The sequence below is a fragment of the Leguminivora glycinivorella genome, chromosome 4 (assembly GCF_023078275.1).
Source record: "Leguminivora glycinivorella isolate SPB_JAAS2020 chromosome 4, LegGlyc_1.1, whole genome shotgun sequence".
NCBI classification, from domain to species: Eukaryota; Metazoa; Arthropoda; class Insecta; order Lepidoptera; family Tortricidae; genus Leguminivora; species Leguminivora glycinivorella.
In genome coordinates this window covers 26,154,398-26,178,849 of record NC_062974.1, presented here as the reverse complement: position 1 = coordinate 26,178,849, position 24,452 = coordinate 26,154,398, and the positions used below count along the sequence as shown (strand labels likewise).

The window sequence follows — 24,452 nt, the reverse complement described above, 5'->3', positions numbered from 1 at the left end:
AAATATCCAGCTACTTAACAATGTTGGCGTTATGTGCGAGAAAACCATCTATCTTTATCTTCCAATTTGCGTATAAGTTTGTGTTTGTTTTGTTTCAGTGAGTTGAAGAAACTCTCAGAGGAGAGTCTCACTCGGCAGCCTGAGGAGGTGTTCGATATCATCTGCAAGCTTGGAGAGGGGTCCTATGGAAGCGTTTATAAGGTATTTTGATTTACTTCATGCCTAGCTTTTCCTGTTACCTAGGCAAAAGGAAAACCCTCTATTTGCACAGGAACCAAATTCTCTAGTTCTTACAGAAAAGAAAATGTTCCTATATGTTCTCGTACCTTCACCACTGTTAGCAGTACATTTGTAATCCTTATTACAAGGACATATAAAGTCTACCGATGGTTAGATAAGGATTTTGCTGTTTGTACATAACACACTCTTTAGCTATTTAAAAATATCATTAGTCGGTTGTTTCTGGCTTCTAGAAATGGACATGATCACAGCTCTTTTTACACGTTCAATTCTGGTTTCCAATCTACAGTCCGAGGTTCATATCATATGTGGCCTTTCATTAGCAAAACCTCCGATTGAAAAGCTTATCCTCTTTAAACTAAACCGTTACCTAAATAATTCCAGGCACTCCACAAAGAAAGCGGGCAGGTCCTGGCCATCAAACAAGTGCCGGTGGACACTGACCTGCAGGAGATCATCAAAGAGATCAGCATCATGCAGCAGTGCGACAGTCCTTACGTCGTCAAATACTATGGCAGCTATTTCAAGAATACCGACCTCTGGGTAACTGATTCTCTATCGAGTAGTCTGTATTTGTTCTTCATGCAAATTGGATACAGGGGGGTCCGCATCATTCACTAATGCGACAGGCCCTACATCATCAAATACTATGGCAGCTACTTCAAGAATAGATAGTCTAAATGTTAACGAAATACGTATAAAGTGAACCGATCTTGTCAGAACAGCTCACTTTATATTTCGTCAACGATTCCCTGGATACTCTAGCTTACTTTCTAAGTGCTTACTCGTATTTGACCAATTTCACTTAAAACTGAAATTTTTTTCATTAAGTCGGTTGCCAACATTATTCCCCTTTACCGCATTACATTAAGGACGTTAAAAAAAGATTTCATAAAAGTCTAAATCCATATTTTAAATGCCCTAATTAGACTATTATATACGGTCCAGATCGTAATGGAATACTGCGGTGCAGGCTCCGTATCAGACATCATGAGGCTTCGAAAGAAGACCTTATCAGAGGATGAAATAGCGACCATACTGTGTGACACGCTCAAGGGGCTGGAATACCTGCACAGAAGACGCAAGATCCACCGAGACATCAAAGCGGGGAATATACTCCTCAACACTGAAGGTCACGCCAAACTGGCTGACTTTGGAGTCGCTGGACAACTTACAGTAAGTACAGTTCTTTAGTCTTAAATATTTTTAGAAACTTTATAGAGAAGATTCTACAAGAAGACCCTCTTCGAGTATGAAATAGCGACCACACTGTGTGACACGCTGAAGGGTCTGAAGTACCTGCATAGAAGACGCAAGATCCACCGTGATATCAGAGCGGGGAATATACTCCTCAACACTGAAGGACATGCCAAACTGGCTGACTTTGGAGTCGCTGGACAACTTACTGTAAGGACAATTTAGTCTTGTAATTTCTCTAGGATCTCTATACAATCTACGAAAAAACTCTTCGAGGATGACTAGCGACCATACTGTGTGACACGCTCAAGGGTTTGGAGTACCTGCATCGAAGACGCAAGATCCACCGAGACATCAATGCAGGAATCCTTTACATTTAGGTAAATGTTGCCACCCACTGTAGCATAATATCGGTGCGACATCTACGGTGAACAAGAGTGTCACAAAAATACCCTAGGTAAAATCCACCTCGCAATCACGGCGGGGGATATCCCTTTCAATACTGAGTCATGCCAATGTGGCTGACTTTGAGGTCGCTGAGTAACTAAACTCACTGTACCTAAGTGGCTGTTTTAGTTTAGGATCAGATTACAATCTAAACAAGAGGACGTAATTCTCCATACTGAGGGCTACTGACTTCGGGGTAATTTTCAGAGAACTTCCTGTAAGGGTACTGGCATTGTAATTACTTTAGTTTAATACCAGTCCAATATCTAAGAATATCCAAGAGTATTCACAGATTTTCATAAATATACTAACACATACAGTGTGTTCCATAAATTAATAGACCTGTATGTAATTGCCTGTTAAGATCTATTCTTACGGGTAGATGTTTGCTATAACGCCACCCTAAGACCCTTTTAACATTATCCGATCCGATATCGGATGTCGGATGGATTTCAATAGAAAAAATCCAAGATGGCGACTGTAATGTATGGATTATCGGTCCGATATCCGATATCGGATCGGATGATGTGAAAACGCACTAAGGCGATTGAAAATTGAGGGAAGGCATGGATAAATTCGCACATATCCAGCAGGCCTCCGTGGCGCAGTTGGAAGCGAGATGGCTCCGGGAAGGCCAAAGGTCGCAGGTTCGAGTCCTGCCGGAGGTGTGAATTTTTCCTTTAATTTAAAAATATGTAAAAATTGCTCGCAGACGTTTCTGCATGATGAAAAACAAATTTAGACCTGTTTGTGTTTCCTTTCAGGACACAATGGCCAAACGCAACACAGTAATCGGCACCCCTTTCTGGATGGCACCGGAGGTTATACAAGAGATCGGTTACGACTGTGTGGCTGACATCTGGTCACTTGGTATAACCGCGCTGGAAATGGCAGAAGGCAAACCTCCGTATGGCGACATACATCCAATGAGAGCCATCTTCATGATACCGACTAAACCTCCACCGTCCTTCAGGTAACATAGCTAATGATAGTAATGATATATCTCGCATTCGTTTATCTATATGTCTGAGTAGGATGGAGTGATCCATTTGGTTGCTTGGGATAACAGAGCTGGAAATGGCGGCCATGAGTATTATAGAAATATTGGAATAGATAAAGTACTATAATATTCATCAAGTTTAGGAATTATTATTGGAGGAATGGTTTTTTACGTTGTTTAGACCGGGTTTCTCGAAGCTACAAGTTACAATTTACAAGCGGTTGTCAATGTCTAATATGACAAGTTGGAAAGAGACTTCCGCTTGTAACTTGGAACTTTCAGTTTTGAGAAATGGGCCCCGGGTCCAATCTCAATGAGGAGGCACACTGACATTTTGTCCCTCCAGTCGGTGCCTGTGCAAGTGTCTAGGTGTCTAGGCATGTCACTGTCATTTATATAGGTATTTTTTTTTTTTTTTATTATAAACTGGCCAGTGATTGACCTTAGTCGCACCTGATGGAAAGTGACGACAAGGCCGAGGTTGTAGCTCACTGGTTCAGTAACAGCCTATTCACTCTTGACTTGAATTCACCCAGTATTTATTTATTTAATCTTTATTGCACAACAAAATAAGGTACTAATGGCGGACTTAATGCCTCAAGGCATTCTCTACCAGTCAACCAATGGGCTAGACCAGAAAGATTAAGTAGGTGCCAGAAAGATTAAGTAGGTGCAGTGTTACCACGCCAGTGAGCTGGGCCAAGAGTAGGTGATGAGCCGTGTCTCATGCTTTTTATTCTGTTCTTCGTTCTTCTATGTAAATGAGGAGGCACACTGACATTTTACCCCGCCAGGCGGCGCCTATGCAAGAGTCTAGGCATGTCACTGTCATTCATATGTGTGAGAGAGAGAAAAAAAAATTATCAGCTTCTCGCTCTCACGTCTCACGGACTAATAGGGTGGCGCCATCTGTCGTATCCTTTGAGTGTTCCTCCTCATTACATGCCTATTTCTACATAAGTAATATTTTAGGTAGATTAAAAACAGACGTTTCCCACCGATAATAAAGTCTAAAGTAATTTAAAAAATTACATATTTATTTTAGGCATGCGATTTGACAGTCGTCGAAAAGAGTATATACTTGTCAGTAGATACATCTATCTCACGTTTTTCTCTTCTACCATTTGACAGATCTCCGTCATCTTGTGAAATGTATTCTTCCATTCTTCAGAATCGTTGAAGCAACGCTTGTTACAAACACGCGAAAGCTATGCAAAGTCTAATTTCGACCCATATGTCACGGCCAGGTATAGCCCCGGCGATTATCGTTAGACTTACAAGCCACAGGTCACGGGTTCAAATCTCAGTCGTCGCATACGTAGGTCGTAGATATTACAGCTTTTTTAATTCATTTTTTTTATGTTTTATTTATATTATAAGTTGATAAGTACAAGCTACTGCAATGACATTAAATACAAAGACGCACAATTCATAACAAAAATGTTTTAAAAATCTGGGTCTAAATTGCATTTAAGTATAACATTCTTGTTGATGCTAATAACGTTAACTTCTTATCTGCTTAGGAAAAAAATCGTTCATGCCATAACCAACTTAGTGTATAAAGACCTAAGTATCAAAATTGCAAATGGAACTGCGACACACTAAAAACTCTTTATCAAAATACCTTTTGTCATAATATGCTCAAATGACTTAAATGTCAAAATGAATTGCGAACGAATATTGAACGAATGGAGCCGCTACCAATATATAATAAGTATGTAGGTATTAGATATTTCCAATTTATTCCATAAATAGAAATACCTAAAAAAGGCCGCAATTTTACTTCTTCATTACATAAACTTTAAAATACCCTACTGTATCATCTTTATCTTGGTCACTTGTACTACGTTTATTACAATAAATGTATGTAATGTATGTATGTGTAAATTTCCTGACATGACATATCTTGTTGTCACAAAGAAAAATTTACAGGGCTTCCAAGAATCTCGAGCTGGAAGGATACAAATTAAAATATTTTCTATGAAAATAATTAAATTCGACAGCAGACAACCCAAATTTTAATCGGATTTATTTATTATAGGCATTTGTTTTAAATTAAATACCAGTGGCTCTGATCTGATAGTGGGATATTCTTTAAAATTTATTTTCAAAAGGAGATTTAATGTTGGTAATGCCATTCAAATAATATTAGAAGTGTCTACGCGAGTGTCCGAATTTAATTATAGGATAGCACATATTGAAAGTACTGTAATATGGGTACAGAAGCCTGCCTATTGAAATATAAAATACATAGCAAAAAGTGTAAAAAGAACCTACTACTTTTAGACTTTTTATTTACACTACATACCGACCATACAACTGACTCTAATTAATCTTGGTTTTCAAAAGTGTAAAATGTAGACCTAAGTGCGTTTTCGCATTATCCGATCCGATATCGGATGTCGGACCGATATCCCATACATTACAGGCGGAATCTTGGATTCATCTATTGATATCCTTCCGACATCCGTTATCGGATCGGATAATGTGAAAACGGTCTAATAGCGACTCAATTAGTTTTTGTTCCTTGACGGTCATTAATTTGAACTAATAAAATTATTTATTTAAATCTATACAATTACAACGAGTATTATAATGTATTATACATTCATTTTGTAATGTAATCCAACGAAATAACTTATAGAAATATATTCTACCCTTTTTGCTTGTTTTCCGATTACTATTTAGCCAATTTTTCATTGAGTCATACCATGGACTTTCAATAGGGACTGAGCTCACACTTTTTTTGCCATAATAAATTGAACTTTATCACCGGTGCAGAAAAACGTTCTTATTAGGATAGTAAAAGTGTATCCACATGAGAGGGTCAAAGTTGGGGCTGGTGTCCCTATCGCACGTGTTACCAGTGTTAAAGAGATTACTATAGTAGTAGTGTTTTACCTGTATGATAACTAAGTTAATAAACTTCTTAAATTATTTTTGTATTATATCGAGGCAAGGATATTAATACCTTGTAGCGAATTGGTAAGTCATTATTATGAAGCCATAAAACCAAAGATTTGCGCAATTAAAAAAAACCTTTAGTTTGGTATTAGTAGATTTGGTAGTAACTTTGAATATTCACTGGTATCCCCAAATAATGACAGTGATGACGTCATTCAAATAATTTTGACAGTGGCAATAAGTGCGAGAGGGACACCAGCCCCAACTTTACCCTCTCATGTGGACACACTTTTTGGCCTAACAACTCAATCTAGCTTAATAATATATAAATCTATGAGTCATACCGGACAACTGTCACTGTACATTTGTAATCCTTATTACAAGGGCATAACGTCCAGCGATGGTTAGCTAAGACAGAGTATTTAAGAGTTGCGGGGAGGAACGATGTTGAACCTTTAGGTTACCTTCAATCAATACTAATACTGAAATACAGTTTTCGACCTTATTGCATTACATGTGTCTAATAACATTTTAAAATGGCTAGAGAATTAAATATCTTGACTGTACCTAAATTACTCACAGCATTAAATAAAATGTTATATACAACAAAAAAAAAACAATATTTTAAATAAAGGGGGTAAAAAGGCGGTAAAAGAAAAATAAAATAAAAAAAATAAAACCGCCTTCAAAAATAAGCGCGTTACAAAACACGGAGAAACTAAAAAGCCAAAAATAATAAACCTTTCAATTCAGATTTCTTATCGTATTGCAATAAGCTAAACATCCAAATTATAAACAAATCAATTATTTTTGTAGTCGGTACCAGACCTGTTCGTCGCCTTGCTATTGCCTGTTTGCCCCACCTAACCATACACAGGCTGGTACCGACTCCAAAAATAATTGATTTGTTTATAATTTGGATGTTTAGCTTATTGCAATACGATAAGAAATCTGAATTGAAAGGTTTATTATTTTTGGCTTTTTAGTTTCTCCGTGTTTTGTAACGCGCTTATTTTTGAAGGCGGTTTTATTTTTTGTTAAAAAGTTTATTTATTTGTTGATTTTTAGTGGTTCCTAGTGATATTATATGTATCAGTCCGAATACATGTACAGTAGTGAAAGAATTATCCTTTAACTCCTAACCATTGAGGAGTTGACCTTCCATTATCAGCTCAGCGACATAAAATTATTACCATCAGACGTAAATACTGGTGTACCTTTGAAAAATAGACTAAAAACATTACATGTGCCTATAACATTTGAAGAGTTCCCTCGATTTCTCCAGGATCCCATCATCAGACCCTGACTTGGTGCCAATGGGACCATCTCGGGGTTATACCGGTTCGATCAAAAAAAAAATTTTGAAAATCGGTCCACGATTCTCGGAGATATCGAATAACATACATACAAAAAAAAAATAATAAAAAAAAACATTCAGTCGAATTGAGAACCTCCTCCTTTTTTGAAGTCGGTTAAAAATAAAAACCAAAAAAAGTTCATTTCGACTGCCGGGGATCGAACCCACGACATCAGGTCCGTCCGTCATTTTACATTACGCTAGTACAACCTGAGCTATTTAAGCGATAGTAGTGGCGACGAAATATATTATTATACCATGATGTAATGAAAATGCGGTTGAACACATGAGTCACTTTTGAAATAATGCAGGAAATTACATCGTCAATGGTAGAGAGTTTGTAGGTAAGAAGAACATGAAAATACTTATTTCAGTACGTACGTATGTGGTTTTAGCGCTTCTTGGCGAGCATTTAAAGGTGGATTAATTTTTATTCTTCTTTATTATGATCCTAACGAAAAGTCTGTTCCAATTTTTTTGCTTATGTAATTTTTGCCGTGAATGTTATACCGAGCTAGTAAAATATTGAACATCCGTCTTGTTTTTGGGGTGGTTTCAGTTTTCATAGTGTTTCAACACATAATGTATATACAAAACAACCATAACTTCACTTGTCCTTTTATTGCTTGTGTCATAACTGATTTAATTAGTCCGCTTTTTGCTACTACGAAGTATCATTCACAAAAATAGGTGGTTTCTTAATGTGTTATAAAGGTCATAAATTAAAGTAGTCGAATTTAAAACAAAAGTCCTGATTCCATTTTCGCCTGATTTTTAGTGAATTAAAATATTTTTTTTTTAATTCTATTATACGTTTTTTGTCATAAATTTTGGTGGCTTAACTAAAAAAACTATTTCAAATTACCAAACTTAATTTTTGGTGACATAAAAAGTACTGTTATAGAATTAAGTTATTTTCCCAGTAGTAGCAAGACCGGATGGTTCCTAGGCTATGTCTTAATAAAAAGAAGGAAAAGGAAACTGTAACCTAACTAAACTATGGATAGATGAATATTAAACTATACATATCGTCATTCATAAGTGTGAGAGAGAAAAAATAAATCATCTCGCTCTCACGTGTGAAGTTATTTATCTGTGTAATGGATTAATAAGGTGGCGCCATCCGTCATAACCTTTGAGTGTGCCTCCTCATTGAAATTACTAGACGACCGAGTCCGGTTTCAGTGCCAATCTTTTTTTTTATACTACGTCGGTGGCAAACAAGCGTACGGCCCGCCTGATGGAAAGCGGTCACCGTAACCTATGGACGCCTGCAACTCAAAGAGTGTCACATGCGCGTTGCCAGCCCATTAGAAACTTGTACACTCCCTTTTGCTGTGTTAAATACACAGTAAAAAGGAGTGCACAAGTTCCAAGGAGGGTTCGGGTTGCCGACGACTCAAAGGACAATAGACGGAATAAGTCAGTTCCGTAAGTCCTCCTGTCACCAGCACACCGCACCCTCGTTGAGCTCTGGCAGCCTTACTCACCGGCAGGAACATAACACTATGAGTAATCGGTTTGTTTCTGTTTTTTTTTTTCAGAGAACCAGACCAATGGTCGCCAGAATTCATCGACTTTGTTACGCAGTGCCTTATAAAAAACCCTGACGAGAGAGCTACGGCGGAATATCTGCTAACACACGAATTTATTGGTAAACATTTTTTTTTTCACTTCTAGAGTCGAAATGAAAAATACGGTAGCCCTGTTTTATTTTCCCATATGCCCACAAATTATACTACTTTTTAGAATCAATTTAGTCATTTTTTATAACAATATTTATTTTATACTTGTATACAATTTTAATACTGGAGTAGATACAAACAAAAGAAATCATTAAAAAATACATACGTTTAGATCCACAGCGCAGGCTTCGTCATATAACAGAGTGTCCATCCACCTAAGGTTTCGTCAAAATAAAACATTACCATAACATACATTATCCGCAACACGCATCGTCAAAACTCAAGCACACAAAAAAAAAAGGCAAACACAATACCCTTAATAAAAACCTTATATCCCAACCCGGTCAGTACCCGGAACAAACGTCCCCAAAATACCAGCCGCGTTGCCGCGCTGTATAGCCAACGATATACGTTGTACCAGGTACGAACCCAATCTAGGATCGCAACCCCTATCCCGCAAGCGTCTACCCAGGGCCTTCACAAAATCCTTGGCTTCGGCGCACCAGGGACCAGCCGACTCAACCGCAACAGGGACAAAATCGTACACCGGCTTCAAGTTCGAGTACTTGGTATGCTTTTGCCTTGCCGCGTACTCCGCCGCCCCGCCCGCCGCACGCGTAGCCTGTGCCAGATGTGATGGAGCAAACGTGCTCACACACGTAGCATCCCACAACAGACTACGACCTTTAGCCCACGGAACGAGAGTGAGACCGTCAGGCCTCTTTCCATCCGTACGACTAAGGCCCTGGGGCTCCAACACGCACGGCAGGTTCGCCGACACCATCGCCCTGCGAACGATATCATTAATCGCATGATGTCGAGGAAACCTACCAGCACACCGCGCACAACTCAGCCCATGGTGCCCATTTGCCTCCACCGTTACACCACAGACACATGGATGAGGCTCACACACAGTACACCCGAGCCTTAACGCAGCACCAATCCTCAAGGAGTCGTTATCCAACAACGTACCCAAGTGCGATGATGGCAAGGCGTGTAGCCAGGCCCCCGACTCGGGCGCTACTGCCGCCTTTAACCGAGCCAACTCAACCCCCGATGCGCTCTCCAGCAACTGTTCGTATGCCTGACGGCACAGAAGGTCATCCCACGATCTCTGAGCTCCGAGGTTGTCCGGTCTGGCCCCGCTGGAATAGCGAACAGCCCACTCATCCAATGCGCTACCCACAAAAGGCATGTGCATATCGATCTCACGAACTGACAAAATACGCGCAACCAGACCCTGAGACGCGTGTGAAGATGCAAGAAAAGCTACAAGTCCCACATCCTGCATGCGACGCACCCCCAACCCGCCATGCCGAATGGGAAGAGTAGCCTGCAACCACTGGGATTCCTCAAACCGGACATTCAGGATGGACTCCAGACCGCTTTGGAGCACCTCATCGAATCTCATCACAACCTGCATATGCATCCAAGTCGGCGCCGTTCTCAAAGTGTATGTTACGCGTGGGATTGATAAACAGTTACGTAACAACACCAAAGATACATGCGCCGAGACATGCTGCAAGTGCTTCATAGACTCTGAAAGCGCCACGGTTTTGTCCTGAACCACCTGATTAACCCCCTCCGAAAAAATCGGCGCCCCAAGGAGCACTAAAGATGACTTCTCCACCAACCTTAAGCCAGGCAAAACATCTTCAAAATCGGCTACCAACCCCCTAGTTTCCGGACCACAAAGAAACAACTCGCACTTCTCAGCATTCACCTGCAAGCCAACGGCTGATAACGCTTGCACTAGCTTCCTCACATCCCCCAACACGACATCCGGCGCTCCACCCAACGTACCATCATCCAAATACCAGACGTTTAAAGGACTGGCTAGCGAACGGATGACACCTTGCATGGCTAAACAAAAAGGAGAGGGCCCAACGGATCGCCCTGCTGAGCACCTACCTGTGATGCAATCGGATCAGTCCCATAAAAGAGATTACTTGTGGAAGAATAACATTGGTGAAGGAACGGAAATAACGATGGTACCCTATCCTTAACTTCCCTCAAAATTACATCCCTCTCCACAGAATTGAAAGCGTTTCTAATATCCACTTTCAGTATCACACTAGAAACGTTCTCCGGAGCCATGGCATATGACCGCACTGCATGGATAGCTGCCTCACACCCCAAAGGCGTTCCGAATCCAACCTGACATGGCTGAAGATATTTCGCCATCTCCTCCTTAACTGCACGACAAGAAAGTTTGGAAACAAGGCGTCGCAACCTTTTTGCTTAAAAAAAGATATTTTTTAGAATAGAATAGATGCTACACTAACTAATAAATATTATTATTGGCTTCGTTCCACTGCTTTGCCAAAAGGACCCTGTGTTTCCGTGGAGATTCATTTTTTTGGATGCATAAAAAATGTGTTTAGAACTTAGTTAGTGTGCGACATAACCCATTGCAATAACTTTTCAATCACTATACACTTTTGAAAACTTTTCAATTCTTGAATTGACGTACCAAAGTTGTACATTCTAGCAACCCATAATCCTTGTGGTCTTGAGCCCATTTCTCAAAACTGAAAGTTACAAATTACAACAGAAGTCTCTTTCCAAGTTGTCATATTAGACATTGACTACCACTTGTAAATTGTAACTTCGAGAAATGGGTGCCTTGTCTGTCTTATAATGTCTTTTCTATATAACGTGCTTTTAAAAAAAACTTGTATCTTCGTCTGTCAATGAAAAGAAAATTGTAGTATGTATGGAATGCATATAGACTTACTGCGTTTTAACTTTGAGGAGCAGCGTGAGATACGAGATTTTTTCAAAGTAGTGATGATAAGTAACATCACACAATGGCGATCAAATATAAGTATGAAAGAAGCGCGTCCCTACGCACACAGTCTAAGCTCGTGTAGGCGAACGCGTACCATGCTTGTATGAGTGAGATATGACAGGTCGACTGGTCGCGGCGACAGGTGGTAACTGTGAAGTAACCGAGAGCGGGTGGGCGGCGCTATCAGCGGGGAGCGGGAGTGGCCATACTGTACGATAGATGGCAGGGTCGCCATCATCATCATCATATCAGCCGAAAGACGTCCACTGCTGGACATAGGCCTCCCCCAAAGATTGCCACAATGACCTGTCCTGCGCCACCCGCATCCAGCGGACTCCTGCGACCTTCACCAGGTCATCAGTCCACCTTGTTAGGGGCCTACCCGCGGTTCGCCTTCCGGTACGCGGTCGCCACTCGAGAACCTTTCCGCCCCAACGGCCATCGGTTCTACGTGCAATGTGCCCCGCCCACTGCCACTTAAGTTTAGCGATTCGGAGGGCTATATCGGTTACTTTGGTTGTGTTGCGGATGGTCTCATTTCTGATACGATCTCGCAAAGAGACTCCTAGCATAGCCCTCTCCATTGCCCTTTGGGTGACCTTGAGCTTTCTTATGAGGCCCATTGTAAGCGACCACGTTTCAGTACCGTATGTCATCACTGGCAACACACACTGATCAAACACTTTCGTCTTCAGACACTGCGGAATATTGGACGAAAAGACGTATCGTAGCTTCCCGAACGCTGCCCAACCGAGTCGGATTCGACGATTAACCTCTTTCTCGAAGTTGGACCTACCTAATTGGATAACTTGTCCTAGGTATATATAATCGTCTACAACTTCGAGTGTAAAGCCTCCAATTGTAACGGGAATTGGTGCTACATGGGCATTGGAGATGATTTTTGTCTTATCCATGTTCATCTTAAGACCAACTCGCCAGGGTCGCCATGTAATAACAAAATAGTATATTACTGATGAGGATGGGCAGCGCTACGGGATGAGGTGTCGTCAAATGATAGACACGAGTAGTAGGTAAAGTAATGAATCCCAATCAATCCCATTTATTGTATAAAGGTGTGCCTATATATATATACATGTTTGGGTTGTCGCTGACCAAGCAATATGCGTTATGTCACAGTAAACCATTGTGTTACTGCTAAACACGGAAAGTGGCTAATATACACCGGTCAAATCTTACATGAAAATCGGCTAAAAAAACAAAGTGTGATGTAAAGCTGGATTTTTGGTATGTTATTTGGAGTCCTTGGGGGAATGTAAGACTATGTTTTGCAAGCAAAAAAAAAGTGTGCTAACTTCGTAATTTAAAAAAAAAAAGTAAAAAAATCGGACTTTTTTTGGTTTTTATTTTTTTATTAAAAAACTATGCGTTTTTGGTCAAAAGTTGCTTTATAATGTTGAAAGCGCATTAAATTTCAAACAGTTTGACATCTTTTTTATCAATGTCCGTCAAATAGTTTTCGAGATATGAAGCGTCAAAAGAGGTTAATTTTTGACGCATTTATAAAATGTAGCGTTTTGCCAATATTTTTGGACAAATATCTGCAAAATACTTCATGATATGATATATATTGCAATACAACATTGTATAAATTTATTTTGCTTTAGTTTTAGTGCAAGTAAAAGTCAGTAAGAAGAATAGTTACTTTGGTAAACAAAAAAAAAATCTATAAATAGAGAAGCCAAGAGTCTGGTAGATTGGTTAAGGTATTAGTTTACGCTAAAAGTTTTAGGTTGAAAGTGTTATCTATTCGATCTTACTTTCTTTGATATCCGTTTATCTGATAAAATTGTCTAAGCTAACTTTGCATCGATTTGACTATTACTAATGAAGAAATAAAATACAGTAAAATTTTGAAGTTTAGTAAATTAATTTAATTTAATTTAATTTATTTATTATATCAGACAACAAATGGCCCATAATGGTTAGTACTTATACATTATTGGATATTTTAAAAACTACCTGTTAGTATAACATAAACAAAAAGTCGACACAATAATACAACAATAAAACACTCACCTAGTGGCCTAAATTAGAAAAATAAAACAGAATTAGTTACATTTTACTTTTTCCTTTTTGAGGGTCCTGGTTCTGCATCTTGATGGCACAACTCCTGTAGTGATAGAAAGTCCACTTGAGTTGTATTTGACCACCGATTGCTGTGGAATAAACTACGGGAACGGAAAGCGCCCACGCCAATTATTAAGATACTGGAGAAGTGGTATTCCCAGCAGAAGAACGTAGTAAGATGGAAGTCAACTCTGTCCACAGCCAGCGGGCTAAACTGTGGCGTGAGACAAGGAGGCAGTATGTCTCCGGCTCTCTTCAGCGTGTACATGGATGGGCTGTCGCAGGCTTTGACCAGTACCGAGGTTGGCTGCTCCATCAATGGGCAAATGATAAATCACATCGCATATGCAGACGATAATATATGGTCCTACTAGCACCATCTGTGGGAGCTATGCGTAAGATACTTGCAGAATGCGAGAGATACGCCAGCCAGCATAACAAGAGATACAATCCGGACAAGTCTGAATTTATGCTCATGGAGGCAGCACATATGCCCACACATGTACCACCTCTTTTGCTTGATGGAGTTCAATTGCGGAGAGTACACGAAGTCAGATATCTTGGTCACATCTTGTCCAGTTTAAAAGACCAGGAGGACATAGAAAGGCAGAGGCGAGCCACCGCAGTAAGGGCAAACCTGTTGGCTAGAAGATTCGCCAAATGTAGTGACAACGCAAAACTAGTGACAGCGCAAAAAGACAGCTGTTCCTCAGTGTATACTGTCGAGTTATGGTTCGACTACACCTGCGCGGCGGTGAGAGACCTGCGCGTGCAATACAACACATACTATGTAGTCTATGTACTGATATTTCGTTAAACGGAGAATACTATGATTCGGGCACGTCCACGACAAACGACAACGCTCGTGAGATTGCATCGATGTTATTGACCCTCAGTGATATGCTTTAAAAACCAGTCCGTACAAGAACAATTTCGGAACAATCTGATTCAATTAATGAGGGTTTTCTACTCGTAAATATTTTTTTCCGCCAAGCGTCGATCCTGAGGTCTTTTTGACCGTAAACTTAACTAACTAAATAAATGTTGATTTGATATACGCAAATATGTGACTGAGTAATACTTGAACAGCCCCCAAATAATCATAATTCATTCTCCGCTACACCTCCTGTAAATATATGTAAACTATCCCATTTGGCCATTACCATCCACCGATTATTTCTGATCCAGTTATACTAGACTTACGATATAATCCTATTTTTTTAAATAACTGGCACACTTTTGGTCTTAAATGAAAGCTAGTGAAATTTTCTACATCTTTATTTTACAATTTATGTAATAGCCTGAGTTGTTTTGCTGATATCTGTCTCAAAATATTAGCAAAATGAATATTTTCATAGAAAGGGGAAAAATGTTCTTTTTTTGACGCTTCATATCTCAAAAAATATTTGACGGACATTGATACAAAAGATGTCAAACTGTTTGGAATTTAATGCGCTTTCAACATTACAAAGCAACTTTTGACCAAAAATGCATAGTTTTTTAATAAAACGGCAAATACCAAAAAAAGTCTTATTTTTTTACTTTTTTTTTAAATTACGAAGTTAGCACACCATTTTTTTGCTTGCAAAATATAGTCCTACATTCCCCCAAGGACCCCAAATAACATACCAAAAATGCAGCTTTACATCACACTTTGTTTTTTTATTTCTCTTTTTGACCAGTGTAATATGACAGACAGACAGAAAGACACGTCAAACTTATAACACCCCGTCGTTTTTGCGTCGGGGGTTAAAAAAAACTAGTCACATTATACACTGCGTTTGTCAACGAACTGAAACATCATATAAATCTTAAATAAGTGCCTTACAAATACATTAAAGTAATAAAATAAAAATAGAACTGAGTAACTATACCTCTAGAATTACAGAAATGCAATGCTGTGGAAGATGCAACCAAAACTTTAGTGAAATGTTTGTGATAAAGAGAAATTGTGTTTTGGGGAATATTTATAGCTGCGTGCAGGGTATTTTTACTTGTAAAATGTAGCGCATTTTAGCCAGTGATGTTCAAAAAACTTACTTCCAATATCTAGAGTCAACCAATCTGAATCCTAGGCCACCTTTGCACAGTAAACGTCAATGTGACTTCTTATGGCAAATAGAACATGGTTTAAATAAGACAGGGTTCTAGAGTGGCCTAGGATTCAAATTGGTTGACCGTACTATATTTATCATCATCCTCCTTGCGTTATCCAGGCATTTTGCCACGGCGCATGGGAGCCTGGGGTCCGCTTTGACAACTAATCCCAAGATTCGGCATAGGGACTAGTTTTTGCGAATGCGACTGCCATCTGACTTTCCAACCCGAAGGGTAAACCTTATTAGATTTAGTCCGGTTTCCTCACGATGTTTTCTTTCACCGGAAAGCTCCTAGCAAATATTAAATGACATTTCAAACATAAATTCCGAAAAACTCATTGGTGCGAACCGGGGTTCGAACCCGCGACCTCCGGAACGAAAGTCGCACGTACTTTACTTACCGCTAGTATGCAACCGCCAAAAAATAAGTTGCTCTCTTTTTGCACAAATAACTATTGCTCTTTTGTGATTAGGGCGAAGTTTACGACGACGCAACAATGAAGAAACGGGACGAAGGCACTCTAGTGCCCACGCGAGACGGCACAGAACTGACGCACGACCTCGGCACTATGGTCATTAACGAACCTGACGCTGACCTCGCCACCATGAAACGTGAGTATCATCATTGTAACTGTAGTACGATCTTAAATATTCCCTAGTATTATTTATTATGACATGAATACTAACTTAAATAAACTGTTTTCTTCAAAAAAGTTACACATGGATCAATGTTAGAGCCTTATGGCATTCTCTATAGCAGTCAACCCAAAGACCTTTACAGGGGACAGCGCAATCACATTTTTTGCCATACTAAATTGAACTTTATCACTGAGACAGAAAGGTGATCTTATCAGACTAGCGAAAACGGTCCACATGAGAGGGCATTGTTTGGTCTGGTGTCCCTTTCGCACGTGTGGCCAGTGTTAATGAGGTTACCATAGTAGTAGTATTTTTATCTGTACATTACCTGACTTTATAACTTATATTATTTTAGTGTTACATTCAAATTAAATTTTAAAGAAATGGCAAATAATTATAATGTAATAACTTATATTATTTTAGTGTTACATTCAAATTAAATTTTAAAGAAATGGCAAATAATTATAATGTAATCATTTTGATGCCAATAAATCAAAGATTTGTTTAATTAAAAAATACCTTCAGTTGGGTATTAGTAGATTTGGTAGTAACACTAGTAACTTTGAAAATTGACTGGTTATGAACACTGAATAATGTTGACATTGTCAGTAAGTGCGAGAGGGACACCAGCCCAAACAAAGCCCTCTCATGTGGACACACTTTTTGACTTAACTACCCTTTCTGGTTTAACTATATATTCTGTGAGTCAACCATAGACAAATGTTGACTACTATGATATAATCGTCATAACTCTTTGCAGGCCACGACACGGATCCAATGGACACCAACCGCCCGAAATACCGGCCGCTCTTCCTCGACCATTTTGAGAAGAAAGACGTGAACCATCTCAACCTCGGCACGGCTAATGGAACACTCACCGGCCCTTTGAGGTTACCGGGAGATGATACCGTCAGGTACTGTACATTTTAATGTAAATAATTATTACTGGTTTCAATACCGGTATCGGATGCTTGCGAAGTGTTTAACTTTGAACTCTGGTCTCGAAAGGGAAAGCCTTTAATCAAACGCCCAGTTTAATAATAAACAGAAGTATGTTTAATCGGCTGAACTGAATACACACAGGTATTCTCTCATTGATACAAAAATAACTAAATTCTCTTATATAAATTACGATAACATACCGTTAGCTAGTTGTAAATAGCAAAAGTGACATCTCTCGGGAAATTGAGTGAACACCTAGGTAAGCGTTTTATACACGAAGCATTATGATTATGATTTTAGAAGCAACTGTAATATGAAGTGTCGGACTTGTGTACCAAAACATGTCCTATTTTAACAAGAGAAGGAGAAATTATAAACAAATAAATATTGGGGACACCTTACACAGATCAACTTAGCCCCAAACTAAGCAAAGCTTGTACTATGGGTGCTAAGCGACGATATAAATACTTAAATAGATAAAGACATAATTATATACATAGAAAACATCCATGACTCTGGAACGAATATCTGTGCTCATCACACAAATAAATGCCCTTACCGGGATTCGAACCCGGGACCGCGGCGCAGCAGGCAGGGTCACTACCGACTGCGCCAGACCGGTCGTCGAGCATTGAGTATAAAGTTATCGTTGTGTGCGTGCGTGATGACACGACTCGCTGGTCGTTCGCATGTACAATCGACTACAAAGAGATGTATACACTTTTTTTACCTTAATCCTTAAAGCATAAGGTGAAAAATGGATACATTTCGTCGGTTATCACGAATAGTGGCACAACTCAAAATGAATTGCCATTCGAATATTAATCTTACCGGTAAGAGTTAGAATATAAAGTGCAGTAGCATTTCATTTTGAGTTGTGTCACTATTCTTGATAAGCGACGATTTGTTTGTAGTCGACTGTACACAGACTTGGAAAAGAGTGTCCATCTACAAGTGTGTGCGGTTTAAATAACATATTCAAAACAAATCGCCTGGCATGTTCGATCTCCTTCCTTCCTATATCTGTGTATGTCACTGTGTGCTCGCCTTTTATACATATGTGAAACACCGTACTGATTTTTTTTTTTTTTTTTTTCAGATCCGAAGGCATAGTAGGCGAAGCCGGCGCCCTAGCGTTCCAACGAGCGCTGGTCGAAGACGGCAACATGGAATTCGTAAGTCAACTTCACGTCGTCAGCCTTCTGCCGCTCGACACCACTCACTGACCGGTACCGGTACCGGTATACCGGTTCATACCGGTATCAAGTTGCGTAAGTCCAGGCTTGCGTAGCGCATGGAGTGGTGGATGGGTAGACTATTCTCTTCTTATTAATAATAATAAAGCAATGGCATTTAAGAATGTTTTGCTTATTCTTAGATAAGCAGAGAATAGACTACTCTGTTGAGTGAATAACATGACTAACTATATGTTTTTATGAGTTTGATTTACTACAAAAGGATGATTTGATGGATTTTATGTAAAAGTTACACAATCAAAAGCAACATAGAGTTTATAAGTCAACTTCACGTAGTCAGCCTTCTGCCGCTCGACGTCACTCAGTGACCGGTACCGGCACTGGTATACCGGTTGATACCGGTATCAATTTGCGTCAGTCCAGGCTTGCGTAGCGCAGAAGTGAAGTAGAATAATTTGTAGAATAGTATCAATATTGACATCCAATCATAAAAATAAAAAGTAGAAATGCTTGTCTTGCTGAGTGAATAACATGATTAACTGTAATTGTTTGGAGTTTTTATTTTATTAAAATTGATAATACTTCGGAAAACCCCATTTCGTACTACTTGATAGAAAGAGGTACGCCATTCTTTGATTCGGTACGTCAATTTGCTTTTGATCGGCCCCACTAGACAAATTAATGACCGGTACCGGTTTCAATACCGGTATCAAGTTGCGTAGTAAATAGAGTGGTGTTCAGGTAACAATTTTTTGCTGTCGGCAATTATTATAACTGTTTAAAGAGATTTGTGCATTGGAAATAGAAATATGTAATTGATTATAGAATAACAATACAGCAAAATGCCTTCTTCAAGTAACAATAGACGAATGTTGGGCATGACAAACGATTTAAATATGAACTAGGTTTCAATTTTAGACTAAGGTCTACGTTGGTGACTCCTCTACTAATACTAAAGTCCTAATTTCCAAGCCCATTTAAAGGCCATTTCATGGCACTTTATTACTATTTTATGTCAGTGTAAAATAGTTTAGGTATTATTTATTTATTTATTTATTTATTTCGAAAATAGTGATACAGCATGACAGTATTAAATACTAAATCACTGCAAAACTAAAAACTAAAAACAAGTACAAAAACATTTTTTATACATGATAAACTGTTGAAAGACGTACATCCATCCTCTCGCAGAACCTCAATAATTCATCGCGCACAGCACTCCATCTGCCAGCAAATAAATCGCACTCAGGTGCTGATGCTAAGAGAGCATTCAGGAGGGGCAAAGGGCGAACAAGAGGGGATTTTCTGTGAGACACGGTTCGTGATACTGGGCCTACAAATAAACCACGATCACGAGGCCGGAAATTGACTCTGGTCGGCATAGGGACATAAAGGCGCAGTAATTGCGCTACGAGTTCAGGACAGTCTGATTCACCTCGATTATCTGTATTCTATTCTAAAAAAAATATTCTATTCTATTCTAATTTTGTCCACAGCTTACCTTCCTGTCAGTATCGGAGCTCGAAGCCCGCATGGAGCGCCTCGACTCAGAAATGGAGGCCGAGATCGAACAACTCCGCGCCCGATACAACCACAAGCGGCAACCCATCCTCGACGCTATCGACTTGAAGCGTAAGCGGCAACAGAACTTTTAAGTTAAGTCAACTTGTGTCAAACATGATCTTTACGGAGAAAAATGTACGTAGCTCTACTGGATTAAGTGGAAATAGAGGTTCGAGTAACTTTGAGCCCGGTACAACTACAAGCGGCAACCCATTCTCGACGCTATCGACTTGAAGCGTAAGCGGCAACAGAACTTTTAAGTTAAGTCAACTTGTGTCAAACATGATCTTTACGGAGAAAAATGTACGTAGCTCTACTGGATTAAGTGGAAATAGAGGTTCGAGTAACTCTGAGCCCGGTACAACCACAAGCGGCAACCCATTCTCGACGCTATCGACTTGAAGCGTAAGCGGCAACAGAACTTTTAAGTTAAGTCAACTTGTGTCAAACATGATCTTTACGGAGAAAAATGTACGTAGCTCTACTGGATTAAGTGGAAATAGAGGTTCGAGTAACTCTGAGCCCGGTACAACCACAAGCGGCAACCCATTCTCGACGCTATCCACTTGAAGCGTAAGCGGACACAGAACTTCTAGATCTTTCTTTCCATAGACATAGATGTTTGTTGATTTAAAAATTTTGAAAATTGAATTAACATCAAGTCGCTTAGAGAAACCTCACTAAAGGGCAACCCATCCTTGTCGCTATCGACTTGAAACGTAAAAGGCACTAGAACAAGCCTACTTGTGTCGAATATGATCTTTAAGGAGAAAATTATATGTAGCTCTACTGAACCATAGATTAAATATAAGATCATATCATTCCATACTAATGTATGGGATGGCATTTTAATAAATGCGACCGTCTAAGAACGCGCATACACCATACATAGATGGCGCCACAAAAAAATGTCTTGTAGCTTTCGAGTATACTTGTAGATGGCGTTAAGTGTCACTTTCGAGAAATCTATGTCCAAAGTGATGAAATGAAATGAAATAAATGTTTATTCAAAACTAAAACTTAAAACTAAACTTTAACTTCTGCCAAACCAGAGTATGGTTTGTTGGCAGACGAGGCTCCTAATACATAAGGTTCTATATCTACTTATATTATTTACTAGCAATGGCAAACAAGACAATACAACACTGTAATATCTTGTTTGCCATTGGGTAGGTGCATACGTAAGATTCACTACTATTATTAATTATTAGTTTTTAGATCTACTTTGCACTATTGCGTATTCTATTCTGTAGGTACTATTACTATACAACTTTATATCTACATATTTCTTAATAATATATTACTTTTACTGTATGGTGTTTTTAAATTTAGTTATGAGTACGCTGCTTACTTTCTTCTTAAATGATTGTTTTGTTACACATGCACTTTTTAAATCTGAAGGTAAGTATTTTCGACATCTTTGACCAAAATAATTCTTAAAATTAGGTATAAGTAACTTGTCATTGTCTCTATTTCTGAATAACCTTTGAATAGAAACAGGTTTTTTAAACTCATTATTACAAAACTGTTCCACAGCCACTGATAGCAATACTTTTTCATGGACAGGCAGTATTTTACATTCTACAAAAAGTTGATCATATGTGCTATTTTTACATTTAGCTTTTATCTTTTCATCAACCATTAATTTCATAAATCTTATTTGTAAAGCTTTTATCTTATCTAGGTAAGTTTTGAATGTAAGACCGTAGCTCGCCAGTCCGTACGACAATAGCTTGATGATGACAATGATACTTAACGCCATCTAATCGATGTAAACAAGGATTTTTTTGTGGCGCCGTCTATGTGTGGTGTGTATGTGCGTTCTTAGGCGGTCGCATTTGAATGTATGGGAGTGCCATGGAGTTCGAATACTGAAACAAAGAACAAACCACATGTACTGCCTAACCACTCTTGGCATTATTGATTTGAAGCGTAAGAATACTCTGAAGTTCATAGGTGACATGTGTCTATTAGGACTTATTAAGTTTATAGTTGGACTGATAAAAACGTCTACATGTTGGAAGCTGTAAAACAATTTCAAAGAATCTTTTAAAAGCAGTTCCATTTATGTGTATTGATTTCAATCTGGTGCCGTGACCAGGATTTTAAAAATTTACTATTATTTACTTGGCATTTATTTTACTTGATATTTTTGGTATATTTTTAAATTATTCAACGAATCATTGACATTAAATTATTAAGTACCTACTTGTGCGGACGATTATTAAAAAAAAAAACAACTTTTGATAAATGGAATACGCATTTGTAGAATTATAACGAATAAAAAAGGTACATATCTTTAACATGTTATATTACTTATATTATACAAGATGAAGATTCTTTCATTCGAAACTAAAAATAAGACGGGCTCAATGAATTAACGGTGTATATTATAAACAATATTCACCTTTATGAATAAAAAAATGTATTCTCTCATTAAACTATTTTTTTTTTCTGTTTATTTTATGCTTTGAAAGAATGATGATTTTTATATTCGTGTCACAATGCTTATTTATTCTGAACGGCGCTAAAGTATGAAATAACTGACTTTTTCTGTTTTTTTCTCACAGCTAGTGTGTGAGGAGCACCGCAATAGTCTAGTGTTAATTGACAATATTTGTAGATAGCTTTTTTCTTTGAATTTAACTTGTAAGGTACACCGGGACCATTTCGACTGGGGGCAATTGCAACAAATTTTTTTCCATGTTGTACAATGTTTCCATTATTAAATAGTGTCCACTGGTTATGTATGGCACGCGTGCGATACATGTGAAACTCAATTTATTTGTGCAATATATGAAAAAACAATGAATCAGTTGCAATTGGTCCCCAGTTGAAATTGACCCGCTGTACCTAAGTTTTTTTATTATTTATAATATAAACGATGTACTCGCATTTTTGCATTTTTTCATATTGTTAATAAAGTACTAATTTAATTACAGTATTTTAAGTACTAGTAAAAATATTTGTGTATATTATTTATAGAATAATTTAAGTTTTCATTTTATTTAAGTTCCTTTATAAATTTAGATCTCACACGATGATTGTCTCGCAATTGTATATTAAATATTAGATTATATTCAAGTGTACAGTTTTCAGTAGTTGGTTGTGAGTTTCATGAATTTACAAACAGATTCGAGAATTTAAAAAAGTCAGCGATATACCATTAACACGTTCGGCCGGCGACACAAGGTTTGTGATCAAAATAAACCTATGCCGGTGACACGAGGTCTGGGATCAAAGCAATCGAGCTCCTATGCCAGTGGCACGTATGTGTGTTCAAACAGATTTACCGGCCTGTGCGGGCGACACAGCAGTTGCGTTCATATTTGTATATCGCTGGCATAGGAGTAGAATTTAATAATTTCTACCGGCATAGTGTAGGCTTTCAGTAAAACCGTGCCGGGGACGAATGTGTTAATTTAATATATAATTATAGTCTCTAAACGAAATATGTACCTATAGGTATCAAATGTACGTTTTTTCTTCAAGTGACAATTCCTATAAAGTCATTCTTTGCGAGTGAAATGCAAAAAGTTGCAAATTCAATTTAGTTTTTTAAATTTTCGAATCTGATGCACTCATAATGTTCAAAACCTTCGTTTGTGAATTACAAAAGTTTAGAAGTGCCATTATAAATATTATATTCATAGTATTTTCGTACTTCGGCAATAGTTGTAAGATATTAGATATAGTTTTTGGTTATTTATTATAAGAGATGGCACGGTTAAAAAGGAGAGGGAATAAGTTAAATAATATTTTCACTATTTATTTTCTTTATGTAAGTATCTTTATACTCTGAATTAAAACATATTCTTTTTTTATACTTATGTTTATTTACGTAATTCTTTCTTGAAATAATATCTCTTAACAATGTTTCTAAGTTTGAACTTAAATAAATGTCATATACAAAGAAAAGTGACCAAGTGACCTAGTTTCGGTTCTACCTCAGAGATGGCGAGGGGCGCCATAAGCCTTCGGTGATTGTGTCATACTTGAAAATTTCGACCCTTGCCACCGTGTCCGAATGGCCGAGTGGTTTAGGCATCCGTCGCGATAACGGAGGACGCTGGTTCGAATCCAGCTTTGAACATGGAGGCCTTGGTCACTTTTTCTTTGTATGTGACATTTATTTCAGTTTATAGTTAAAATACTAGTGTGTCTTCTAAAAAAACACAATTTTAATTATTTTCTATGAGGATAAATTAATTTGTTCTCAGAATTTCTAAGTTTGATTGGTGGATTTTTATTAATATCTTATCATATTTATCATATAGTAGATACGATTTCTTCTCCTTTTTCAC

General features: G+C 38.4%; 1 protein-coding gene across 1 annotated transcript in view; it reads left to right on the top strand.

The window, feature by feature from the left end:
* LOC125225558 (serine/threonine-protein kinase 3) overlaps positions 1-21,097 on the top strand; it is a 32,544-nt gene extending 11,447 nt beyond the window's left edge. The window contains exons 2-12 of the mRNA XM_048129316.1: positions 99-201; positions 625-783; positions 1,189-1,416; positions 2,649-2,857; positions 8,690-8,799; positions 9,746-9,908; positions 10,088-10,283; positions 16,282-16,420; positions 17,208-17,361; positions 18,489-18,564; positions 20,082-21,097. Coding sequence (XP_047985273.1) covers positions 99-201; positions 625-783; positions 1,189-1,416; positions 2,649-2,857; positions 8,690-8,799; positions 9,746-9,908; positions 10,088-10,283; positions 16,282-16,420; positions 17,208-17,361; positions 18,489-18,564; positions 20,082-20,240 — 1,696 coding nt within the window. The 3' untranslated portion in view covers positions 20,241-21,097. The remainder of the gene's footprint in view (positions 1-98; positions 202-624; positions 784-1,188; positions 1,417-2,648; positions 2,858-8,689; positions 8,800-9,745; positions 9,909-10,087; positions 10,284-16,281; positions 16,421-17,207; positions 17,362-18,488; positions 18,565-20,081) is intronic.
* Positions 21,098-24,452: the final 3,355 nt, after the last annotated feature.